The sequence below is a fragment of the Parasteatoda tepidariorum genome, chromosome 11 (assembly GCF_982258835.1).
Source record: "Parasteatoda tepidariorum strain Cologne lab strain chromosome 11, Ptep-v5.0, whole genome shotgun sequence".
NCBI classification, from domain to species: Eukaryota; Metazoa; Arthropoda; class Arachnida; order Araneae; family Theridiidae; genus Parasteatoda; species Parasteatoda tepidariorum.
This window is the reverse complement of record NC_141765.1, coordinates 7,675,334-7,688,589: the sequence shown is the minus strand read 5'-3', so window position 1 is coordinate 7,688,589 and position 13,256 is coordinate 7,675,334. Positions and strand designations below refer to the sequence as shown.

The 13,256-nt window shown below is 34.1% G+C and overlaps 1 protein-coding gene across 2 annotated transcripts in view; it reads left to right on the top strand.

Annotated features, from left to right (window-relative positions):
• Positions 1 to 13,256, top strand: part of LOC107453207 (gamma-aminobutyric acid receptor alpha-like) — a 204,747-nt gene that overhangs the window by 119,465 nt on the left and 72,026 nt on the right. Inside the window, exon 3 of one of the 2 annotated variants that reach the window (XM_087155302.1) lies at positions 11,331 to 11,439. In XM_087155302.1, coding sequence (XP_087011428.1) covers positions 11,363 to 11,439 — 77 coding nt within the window. In that variant the 5' untranslated portion in view covers positions 11,331 to 11,362. Of the gene's footprint in view, positions 1 to 11,259; positions 11,440 to 13,256 lie in introns of those variants that run through there. The other variant, XM_071187536.2, reaches the window with a different exon arrangement.

Genomic DNA, 13,256 nt, shown 5'->3' with positions numbered 1-13,256 from the left:
ACCTTAACATATGTAAGATAATGCAAAAAAGCATTGCAGGAACCTAAGTGGAATTAAAATCAGAAACTAATGAGAATGTAAATACTGACTTTGATATTTATATATGACAGCAATAAAATGAAATTGACACCGAACAAATTAAAAGAATTAAGAAATTTTAATTATTAAAGAAATGATGGATCTAGCTTGATGATAAGCACTTAACTGCGTTTTTCATCATGAAGATTGTTTACAAATTGATATGGGGAATAGAACACCATTAATAATGGAAAAGTGATGTGACTTTAAAAATTTATATAAAATCAAAGGGAGGGGGATCAAATAAAAAAAAGATGTCGTTTAATCAGAAACAGTTGAGAGAAAGAAATATAAAAATTTTCGATAAAAATATAAACAGCAAAAGATATTAATTAAAGTGTACAAAGTCTGCGTTAAGAAATCGTAAAATTTAACATAGCGAAAACCTATACCCAATCACGACATATTTTGAAAGGATACAGATAATAAAAGTACCAGACCACCGGAAATTAAAAACTTAATAAATTCAGATAAATAATCGCATAGGCGTTTGCAATAAAATGTTTTTGACGAAGAATGAGATCGAAAAAATATTCAAATAAGTAGCCAAAGTTAGCAAAAGATTCCACTTGTAGTGGATGACACGTCAACATGGCGGTCTGATACTCTAAGCCTAAATCAATGGAACATCGGATTTCAAACACTCAAAAATAGAAAAATTGGCCACCCGGAGGCCGGAAAAGACTCACCAGGAATGCCTCGTGGGATTACATGATGAATTTAATTAACTTCGGGGTGAAAAAATGGATATTTCTTTCTTTTAGAAGATGTTTTTGAGGACTCCATAGGAGTTGTTGTTTCGTTGGTGGGGATCTAGATCAGCTTTTCCCTATGGTATACTGCCATACAAATCTTTATGGTTACCATTGGCCTATGGTATATTGCCATACAAATTTCTATTATTGCCAAGGCCAATGGTGACGTGCCATACAAATCTTTATGGTTACCATTGGCCTATGGTATACTGCCATACAAATCTTTATGGTTACCATAGGCCTATGGTATACTGCCATGCAAATTTCTATGGTTGCCATAGGAGAATGATGACGTGCCATATAAATGCCACACAGGTCTCTGTGGTTACCATTGGCCTATGGTATGTTGCCATACAAATTTCTATGGTAGCCATAGGCTTATGGAGTTTTGCCATACAAATCTCTATGGTAACCATAGGCGTATGATATCTTGCCATACAAATTTCTATGATAGCCATAGTCTTATGGCTTTGTGCCATACAAATCTCTATGGTAACCATAGGCGTATGGTATCTTGCCATACAAATTTCTATGGTAGCCATAGGTTACCATAGATTACCATAGGCTTCTCTATTGCAAATTTTCCTAAGGGGTAAAAGGATCGATAATGCAAAAAAAAAGAAAAACGGATGTGATCGAGAAGCATCTCCCCGTATCATCACTGCAAGTGATGGGCAGAGCCTTGATGGCTCAGGGGATAGCGCGTTCGCTTTCCAATGAGGAGAACAGGGTTCGAATCCCAGAGACAGCTTGATGATACGAAGTCCGCATCAAGCTAGCACCAACCACAGTATTGATGTGAAATATCCTCAGCAGTTGACAGATCATGGGTTAGAGTCCCCATGCCATCAGACTAACCGTGAGAGGTTCTCGAGTTGTTCCTCTCCATGTGACGCAAATGCGGGTTAATTCCATCAAAAAGTCCTCCACGAAGGCAAATCTGTCCTAATACTTGATCCAGGAGTTCTGGATTGGGTTCAAAATTACAAGGCTATAGAGTCGAGCATTTGTAGTAAAAAATTTGGTCGACTGTTCAACGACGGTTATAAAATATAAAAGTAAAATTTCGATGTTCAGTATGACAATGTCGAATGCAAGGTGCAAAAAGCGTTCGTTACACTGTCGCGGATCCAGCGGGGGGGGGGGCTGAAAAAAATATAATAATAATAAATTTTAATAGTTTACAAAAGAAATATTTTAAAAATTATTTAAGGGGGCATATACACTTTGGTAGGTCGGAAAAATCTATTTTTTTTCCATCTTATTATGTTCCTCGCTGTTTCAAGAATCATAATCCAAAAGATTAAAACGAAATTCGTAATAGTTTCATTGTAAACATTAATAATGTTGAAGCGCGCTTCAACAGGTTTAACCAAAGATTGTATTTATCAAAGTTTCTAAAGAAACGCATTATATTTCTTATTTAAAGATTTTGAATACTTGAATTATTTATGTATTGTTCTATTGTTCATTATGCAAAAAATAAATGAGAAGACTAGCATTAAAAAATCCAGTTTTTCTTTCAAAAAAAATATTTAAAAATTTTCTTTTTATAAGAATATTAATTGTGGGGGGTAGATCTGAGTCTGTGACCCTCCCCAGGAAAAATTTCTGGATCCGCCCCTGTTCTTTACAATGCCGCCAAATGCAGATGCGAACGTCACAGGATTCGTCTGTAAGGTTGACATGCCGCTATTTCTGTGTCCAGATTGGTCTTAGATCATACTTCTGTAAGTGCTTAAATCTTAGATGCAGTGTCATGGATAGCAGAAGTCATGGTCACCATGTTGGACACTCCACATTGCAGCAAGCTCTGTTACACTCTATAACATTGTTCGAGTAGAAACTTATTGTCTTGCAAATGACTCCATTTCTTTACTCGTGGTTCATAACATAGCTGTGGGATCGCTTCTGGCCATGTGAATTAGTTGTTTGCCTTTTCAGTTGCCAGCAATAGATACTGCTGAAATGTGGCACGAAGTTCTGAATGATTGTCTCGTCTTTAGCCTATCAATTTCATGCTTTGTGAAAAGTTAAGGGATCTTGACTGACATGAACAGAAATATTGCTGTATGGTATTCCACAATCCAGGTAAACTATTATCTTCCTTCAAGTAAAGTCATATACTCGCAGACATGTATTTTCCCCTACATTATTACATCTATTTTTAGGCTAAAATAATATTCAAATGTAAAATAATTATGAGAAAGCTTCTGTCAAATCATTCCTTTTATAAGCATTGTAGGTTTTTATACTGTCGCCTCATTTGTCTAAATGTTCTAAAGATATAATATTTTGTATATTGCATCATGTTTCACCTGTCGCGTAAATTGCTTGTGTGTGAAATACTACCTTCCTGGTATATTAATTTTAAGGGCCAATAGTGTATACATAATAGTGTGGTCGATAAAAATGATGTATTAAGGATGCATGTATGTAAAGATTAGTTATATAGCACTATTAAGCTTTCACTAAAGTCAATGTCAAAATTCTACTAAACATTTTTGTATTTAGAATGCATTGGATCCTATAAGTTTAACGTAGCTTAACTAGAATTCATTTAAATGTTTTGACCAAAAATCCACTGATATGAATTCAGTTATTTCGTCAAATTTGTCAAGGAAATAAGAAAGGGTTAGATTATATTGAATTTTAATTCATCTCATTTAATATAGAGTGTCTTAAAGTTAAAAATAAAACTAGAAAAATGAAACACACATCCAAAAGAGAAAAAAAAAAATTAGAAAATGAATTTTTTTTCAAGTCCAGCTGCGACATATTTCATAACTATTTGTTTAAAAAAATATTTTGTGCTACAATATTTAAGTAAATAATAGTGCTGTAATGTATATGCAAATCAAACCCCTTGAGAAAAGAACCATGTGAAATTTCACTAGCTGCACATCACATTGTTATTATATTTTCTACTAATAAAATGTAATTCTTTCTGATGAAAATAATTTCGATGTCTTGTCTTCCATTTTCACATCCTATTCTTCTGATAATTTGAAAAGACATTTTTTTTCAGACTTAATGTACTTAAAGGCAAAGAATTAATTTGAGCACTTCAGATTACTTATGCCTGGTAATTAATATGAGTCTTAATAATAGTCGTCATGTTCTTCATTTTTCTTGATTAACAAATAATCTAATCAAGTCTCAATTATTGCTTTCCCTCTTTGAAGTTTCTTTCAGCTATGAGTCTTTAATTATGAAAAAAAGTAAGAATGTTGAGAATAAACTTGATGGAATAAAAATGAAACAACGTCCAGAAGATCAATTTGAAGTTAGGTTTAAACTTGATATTTATTAGTTTTATCTAAGGAAATATTGAGTATCTTAGTTTGGTTTTAATTAGACAAAACTCAGTACTTTTCTGGGGAGGTCTCATTTTATATAAATTGAAATCGAAAATTATTATTCCATATTGAACAATTTTTTTCACTATTTTTCAAACTAAAGGGCTTCATGCTTTTCTTATAAAATCTTAATTATTTTAATAGAATATTTCAAGCAATACTGACTGAAATTTGATTTTTTAAAATAACGTTTATTTACTAGGTAGGGTATAACGTAAAACATTCCTGATAAAATTACGGGGAAAAGAACATGCATCATGAGTACAGGCTTCGTGAAATTCATTTTACCGTAACATTTTATACCGTAATTTTTACAGTTATATTTATAAATTATATTGTTTTAACAAATATTACTGTAATAATTAGACTTAATGACGGTAGATTCAGAAGCAATTGACCCTAAAAGAGACTTCATTAGTGAAGCAATCATAACCCAAACAAAATTCAGTGCTATTATATCAAATAAAGCCTTTAAAATTAGCAAACAAGATAGGGAAAAGTTGTTAAATGTTGCGGGTTTATTCTTAGGTCTGATCACAACCCAACACGCAATTATAAACCAATAAAGAGGAAGAATTTATAAGAAAACTGAACAACTTAAGAACACAAAACCAACATATGTATTAATGTTGCAACATGTACCTACAATCGATTGAAGACCATCTTTTGACGCAATACCACAGAAACAAGATGATGGGGAAAGACAACATGTTATGTTGGTTTATCCTACAGAGAAAAATTGCTCATCGGATGATACTAAACGTCAAGTGACAAGCACTATAGACCCTATCAAATTGAAACTAGGAGTCAAAAGGATTAACAAGATTAGGAAAGGAGGCATCGTGGTGCAGTTATCCAATGAAGATGAGATCCAAAAACTCAAGACAGAGATAGAAAAGAGTAGTACAGGAACCAAACTCTCCTGTACAAAACCAAAAACAATAAACCCTAAAGTTATATTATACGTTGTGATAGAAGACATAAACAAAGAAAACTTGCTGGACAAGATAAGAGACCAAAATCCGCCACTTAATCAAGCTGACATGACAATATATTTCCCGCTAAGGGCCAAAGAAGGAAATCACTGGGTCGTTGAGACGGATCCGGATACTTTTCACAAGATTGCATACTTAGAAAAACTAAACCTTGGATGGAATAGAGTCAGAGCAAAAGAGTTTCTTAGAGTGACTCAAGGCTTTAAATGCTATAGATTCGGGCACATGGCGAAATGCTGCAAGGAAGAGAGCATATGTGCCAATTGTACACAGAAAGTTCACAACATGGAAAACTGCACTACCAAACCAAAATGTATAAACTGCAAGATATCAAGCGACATCCACCATCTAAACCTGAATACTAATCACAGTGCAACCAACAAAAAGTGTGAAACTTATCAGTGGGAAAGAGATAGATTAACAAAGAAAATAAACAATGGATAAGTACTAAGAAACAATCAAATTGTCACATATAAACCTAAATCATGCAAAAATTGCTAATGAGCAGCACTCCACTGATTTCATTTTTCTAGATATCACTGTGGGTTCATTAAACGAACCATACTACAACACAGATAATTTTATAACAGGATTTCAACAGGACATTGGAATTATTGCTGGTGAGGATAGACCGAGGAGAGCTGTCCTTTTTAGGAAAGGCGATGTGGACTTCTTCCCGATCTGTATTGAACTGGACTTGGTGGTAGCGAAAATTACCCTAACAACCCGCCATTTCATTTTTATTTCCGCCTTTGTGTCCCCTTCAGCACCTTTAACACCGATACTCAACGCCATTCAGGAACACATGATCAAGTACTCCGATAGTGACTTTCTGATAAACGGAGATTTCAACACTAAGAGCATCCTCTGAGGAAACCCATCAGATGATAATAGGGGCAATGAACTCATTGAATTCGTCGCTTTGATGAACTTGAGCGTTGTGAAGGACCCAGAATCCCTATCAACATTTCATTCCACAATAGGTGACAGCTGGATTGAAGTTACTTTCTACACAAACAAGCAAATTGAAATTCAAAGCTGGCAAGTGATGGGTATCAAGACACTGAGTGACCACAGACTGCTGCTCATGGAGCTAACCGAGGTGGGGCAGGATCGGCCAAAGACGGGAAAGATAATATTCACAGATATAAACCTTTTCGATTTAACTGTAAAGATCAACAAATTAATCCGAGAAACGGGGAGGATGATTGAACACATTGAAACGACGAACTTACTGGACAACTATATACAGGAAACCACGGATCCCAATAAGAGAGATTTGCCGGGCCTCGCAGAAGAGGAAAGAAAGATCACATCCTAAAATTCCAAAATGGTGGTCACTCGATTTATCTATTCTAGGAAACGTCTAAGAGCCAGGCGAAGAAGATACCAAAAGGAAACAGAACAGACAACAAGATAGATTAAAATGATGGAATATAAGAGGGAAAGTTCAATATACACCAATAAAATTAGGAAACAAAAGACACAAGCACTATGAGACTATCTTACAAGCATCACAAACAAGGATTGCTTCGGATCAGAATATTTAATTGCCAAAGGTAAATCTTTGGGCGGTGGTCTTTTAAAACCACGGATGCGAACTAACGGAAGCTACACCAATAACATTTCGGAAACGATAGGAGAGATTTTGAGCTACCATTTTTCTAGGATTAAAGATCACCCACCACCAGAAATAACTAATAAAAATCTTGAACAACCCTTTACAAATACAGAACTAGCTTTGGCAATTGGCAACATCAAAAACAATAAAACACCGTGACCAGATGGTGTCCCATCTGAAATATTTAAAGCTATCTGGACGCTGCAGTCAGTTTGGTTTGAAAATGAAATGAATAAATGCCTTGAGGTAAACTTTTTCCCCACTGTTAGGAAGAAAACTAGGTTGATTCTAATACCAAAGCAGGGAAAGGATCCACACGCTCCGGATGGCTGTAGACCGGTTTCTCTACTTCCAACATTGGAAAAGATTCTGGATAAGTTACTAACAAATAGACTAATCTTCTTCCTCGAATCGAGAGGGAAAATCCACAAGGACCAACATGGGTTCAGGACAAAGAGATCAACCACGGCTGCGGTAAAGGCCTTGTTAGAAATCATAAGCCAGGCCAAGAAGAAAAAGTGCTACACGTTGGGGGTTTCCCTTGACATGAAGGGAGCCTTCAACAGTGTGGTATGGAGTGGGATCATTGCCCAGCTGGTAAGACCAAATTGTTCTTTTTCACTTACCGAAATCATCAAGAGTTTTTTGACAGATAGATCCATAGTATAGATCCATCTAACCACCTGGTAGTAGAACATACAATTACATAAGGAGTGCCACAGGGTTCGAGCCTTGGACCGATCCTGTTGCTAACAATAGCCAATGATATCCTAGAAAAAAGCAGACCAGAAAATGAATCAGTGCTGGCTTTCACCGATGACTTTATGGTGGCGATCACCGGCACAATACTTGACAGATTAGGCCCCCTGATCTCAGATATTCTGGGTCACTACCAGAACTGGGCAGAAGGGTACGGACTAAGATTTAGCACAGGGAAGTCAAAAGCAATTGTTTTCCACAAAAATAAGTAAATCACAAGAAAATCAACGATAAAACTAAATAGTCAAAATGTCAAAGTTCACTATACCATAGTCTACCTTGGGTTCCGACTCAACTGTCAGCTCTCCTGGCTACCACATCTCGAGCATCTATATAGCAATGTTTCAACTTTTCAAAACAAATTAAACAGGCTCTATGGGGTTGACTGGGGTATCGGCCCGAAGATCAGGAAATACATTTATCTACAATGTACCCAAAAATTATAACTTACTGAGCGGAATTGTGGTTTAATGAGCATGTTAGAACACTGAACAAAATTTAAAAAATCTAACGGATGCCACTACTGAACTTAACGAAGGCCTACAGAATAACATCCACAGCTGTTCTACAGATCTTGGCCGGAACCATACCATTAGATCTAATTATAAAAACCGAGGCTAGCATGTCAAATGAATATCTTCATGAAGAGAAAACATCCAACCACTTAGAAATTCCGATGAAGCATCCAGCAGATTACATTAGAATTCCTTACGAACTGGACTCCCCGACAAACAAAGACATGGAAATTTACACAGATGGTTCACGGCTAATCCGCAATAATGAATTTAGGGTAGACTGTGCTTTTGTGGCTTTTATGGATGGCCATCCTACGGATGGGTATACGTTTAGATTGTGCAATAATTCCATGGTCTATAAAGCCAAACTCTGGGCGATACTACAGTCTATCCTCTGGGTTAATACCAACAGCCTTCATATAACAGTCAGTATTTCTTCAGATTCTTTCTCTAGCCTACAAGCACTCAACAGACTCAAAGACACGGACTACCTGGTTAAATGATAAAAGACAACCACAGAAGTAATATAAAAATGTTTTGGATTAAAGCTCATGTCGAAAATAAGGGTAATGAGGAGGCTGAGAGCATGGCAAAACTAGTATGCCAGAAAACAAACATAGACATTTATAATCTTTCGTCAAAAAGATCTATCAGACTTGACTACCAGAACAAAAACCTTGAAATCCAGTAAAACAGATGGAACGACCCCTTATTACAGAGCCGCCATACTCACAATCTCATCCCAAAGGTAAACCACAACATGCAATACTCAAATTTCTTCCTTAACCAATTCTTAACTTACCACGGAACCCAGGGTAGCTACCAATCATAATACCACAAAAAGTCACCAAATTGTCAACTCTGCAACAAACTTGACGACCTAGAGCATTCTCCTAGAATGCCATCATTTCAAATTAAAAAGAAACCAATTTTTTCCTAAAATCCTCAGCTATACAAACATGTTGGAAAACTGGCATCAAAGGAAAATACGTCAAAGAAAAGAGGAAATAATAAAGGAACATTTTGAAAGGAACATACCAGAAGTTACATAAGGCTTCAGGGGGTCCCCCCGCATTCTATCTTTGTCTGTTTGGACTACGAAGGAACCAAAGGAATCTACGAAGATGATACCTCAAAATTAAATGATCCAGAAACAACTTTCAATAAACTCAAAATGATATTTTTCCGAACAATAGACAATGCTTTGGATACAACCACATAGTTTAACTTAATTTTGCTTTTAATACTCTAGAACTTTCACATAACAGTCTGTATCAAATATTCTTTACATCTGTTAAGTCGATCATGTCTGGACCATAAATCAACTTTACATCTGTTAAACAGCAGTGTTATTGTTCTGAATCATCTTTTCATCTGTTTACTCTTTCTCACTTTTGTAACCTCAGCCTATGCTGAAAGTCTTATGTTATGATTATAGTATATATATTTTTAATGTTTGATCCAAAATAAATCTTTGCGGCCTTCTAGGACGGGGCGGGGCCGTAGATCGTGGAAGCTGCTCGGCGCATGCAGCACCCAGGTAAAGTACCAACATCAAAATTTATAAGTATCTGTTGATACATTTCGATTCACTTCCCGTGCATCGCTATCTCGAATGCCGCCCAAATCGCTTGCCTACCATCTTCGCCAGTGTTGCATTGTTCGTTACCAAGCCACTTCCTATGAGCGTCCTTCTCTCAACTGATGCAGTCAGGAACGCGCGCACAGTCACCAGTAACTCCTGAATGCCCTTACGGGGGCGGGACAGGGTTAAGCCCTCCATACCGTAATAATTACGGTACATCAGAATTTTTGTTTGTGAAGCGTTGCAGTAGAAAGTATCAGTACTCAGGATGCTAGCAGCATTTACCGCGAATTTTATCAGGAATTATTTATAAAGTAAGATTAAAAGAATCCAAGAATAAAAAAATTTCTGATTTTTATGCAATTGAAACGTAATGGATCGGGAAAATTCCAAATTATTTTCCTTATCAATAAATATTGTATGTTCCATCGTAGCTTTACAAAGAATCGAGCAGTCCTAGGAAAAAAAATAGATTCTTTTAAAAAATAGAATTATCTAAACATAGCAAAAATATTTTCACTGGAATGCGAGATTTATACTTAGACATCTAGAACATCCAGAATCATCTAGAACAACAACTGGAACGTTACATTTTTATACTGCAACATAAGATCGGGGCTTCTGCTGGTTAAGATTTCTGGAATTACAGGTTGATCATGGTTGCAATGATCCTTAATGGCATGAATGGGTTAATCGTGATAGGACATTTGCAGACTTTTTCCGCCGAACTGGACTCATAAGAAAGTAAATCAAAAATTTCCTTTTTCAATACTTTATAATAATTTAAATACTTTATAATGACATACTATAAAAGTATTAAAAATAAAGTATCAAATTTATTATGTATATTATTTCATAATATTTTACAACATTTTTCAAGATTTTGAACAGTCGTTTTTGAAGTTAAAACTATTGTACTAACCATAGGAAAAGTCATACTTGAATGAATAAGACTATCTGAATAAGTACATTCAGTTCAGTTTCTATTCACTATACAGTCACTGGCCAACTTATTAGACGCACTATAGGATTCTACGTAAAATCTTAATTATCAGGTGATACTATACAGCTTTATTGTTTTATGTGACTGAAGCCGGTTTACACTTGTTTACGTTAGTAAATCAATTGGTTAAATTAGAAGATATATAAATATAGAATTTTTTTTTTATATCAAGCATTACATTCGTATATTAAAATAATTAGATAATATTATTAGACACACTGTAGTTTCTTAATAATTACATGATTTGCACGAGTTTATATGCAATACTTTTATATTTAAACATGGGTTTTATTCAAGAGATTTTTTATATACGTATGTACTTCCTATTTGTATTTATTTTTAACGTATTGTATTACAATGTTAACCAATTGATACAGGAGAGTAAGGAAACAAATGTGGGTTTCCTCCGAGTAAAAACAATGCGGCTGTCACCTAATAATTATAATTTTACGTCAAATCTTATAGTGTGTCTAATAATATGGACTGTAGGTCTTCTATTGTATCTAGAATAATTTTTATAAATATCCCAATATTAGTTTGTGACCTTTCATTTGTACAATTGAGGTTACGCATTTAGTGAAAATACTAAACAATTAAAAGTAAATTTTATCTATCTTATATTTAATAAACACATTGACGTTTAATACATAATTCTTCCAGGTGGAGATATGTGAGAATCTTGAAATTAGGGGATGAAAAAGAAACTGTTTCCCGTTAAACATGTTATGCTTGTTATTTACTGGTTTCTACGTGCTTATATATTAGATTGGTAAGGTTTAATTTATATTTTAGTTCAATAGTATATTAATGAATAGTTAAATATGAATTTCTAGTGGAGTTTTGCATTCAGTATCTGCCTTTTACTCTAGAAATTAGTTTACAATTTTTGAAGCAAACTGAGAAATTAAGAAACAAACATCAGCGTAACAGAAAAAATTGTAGTTTTTATTGATATTTTTTTAAAAAAAAATACTATTAATTATCATACATTAAATAAAGATGTATATATACTTGTTTTAATACTCTTCAACATAGTTATGATAATTTCAGCGAAACAAAATGCGCGTATTTCGTATATAATTATTTTCTCTTCATGTTACCTGTAGGGTCGTTTTTCAAAAAAATGTTTTTAATACATTTTTTGTACTCTAACAAGGATTACTTTAAAAATCACTAACTAACTATAGTAAGAAAATGTAAATAAAAGAATGATTAAATAAAAAAAAGGATCTAGCTAGAACGGAAGCCGCGTACATAGAAATGCTGCACTGTACTAATATAGTATGTTCATATAGTACTATAATATGTATGAGTACAAGTATATATACATTAGTACTTATTGTATCGAAAATTGATCGATACTTAATAGTGATAATGCATGTATAGCACTAATATATGAATTCTAGGTGCATTGTTAAATTTTGTGCCAATCCAAAATAAATTACTTAAAAAAAAAATTTAGAACAAAACGGAATGACTTTTGATCTAATGATTGGATCTTCACGTTCTAGGACTCAATCTTAATGGCTAGAGGGAGTGACCTCAAGTGTGCTAATTAATAAGTGTAGACGATATCTTAAGTTACGAAATCAAACATAAAAACGTACTCTCTCTGAATAAACATACCTCTCTTACGACGGATTCGGATTTCCGATCCCCGAAATATAGGTGATGGTCGTAATATGGGAATATGATCCCAATAGTTTGGTCAGTAGAGTATTCCAAAGTTTGGACCCCTTAATTTTAATTTTACTTTTTGAGTACTTCGCTTTATCTCAAGAACTTAAGCGAATTGAAAAATTTTTGCACAACTTATAAAATTCCTTTAACCAAAGATGATTCCATGCATAAAATAAATTTTAGTAAATATTTATTATTTTTTATTACATATTTTACTTAATAATGGTCGTAAAATTTTGAATTGTACGGTATAGATTTTTCGTATCATTTTAAAGAATATATTTTTACATGGCAAAATAAAAAATTTGGGCAAAATTGGTTGAATAGTTCCTGAGAAATCAAATTTTAAATCTCTTACTTTTTTGAAATTCAATTTTTCAGGTTAACTAATCTACTGATTTTGCTCAAATTTAGTATTTTGCTATGTAAAATTATCTGCTTTCAGATAATGCAGAAGAATGTATACCTTACAATTCAAAAATCTTTTGACCTTTATTAAATAAAACAACAAATATTTACTAAAAGTTATTTTTTGAGAGGAATTATCATTGGATAAACAAATTTTATATTTGTGTGCAAAATTTTTTCATTTCGCTTAAAAACTTCCCGAGATATAGCGCATAAAGTAAAATTAACATTAAGGGGTCCAAACTCCTGACCAAACTATAGGGACCATATTTCCAAGATTGAGGCCACCCCCTATATTTTGGAGGTCAGAAATCCGAATCCGTCAAAAAAAGGTATATTTATTCTGAGAAAGTGCTCTTTTTTTATCTGATTTCGTAACTTAAAATATCGTCTGCACTTATAAATTAGCCTATTTGAGGTCACCCCTTTTAGTCATTAGGATTAAGTCTTAGCACATGAAGATCCTATCATTAGATCAAAACTTACTCAGGGTGATCC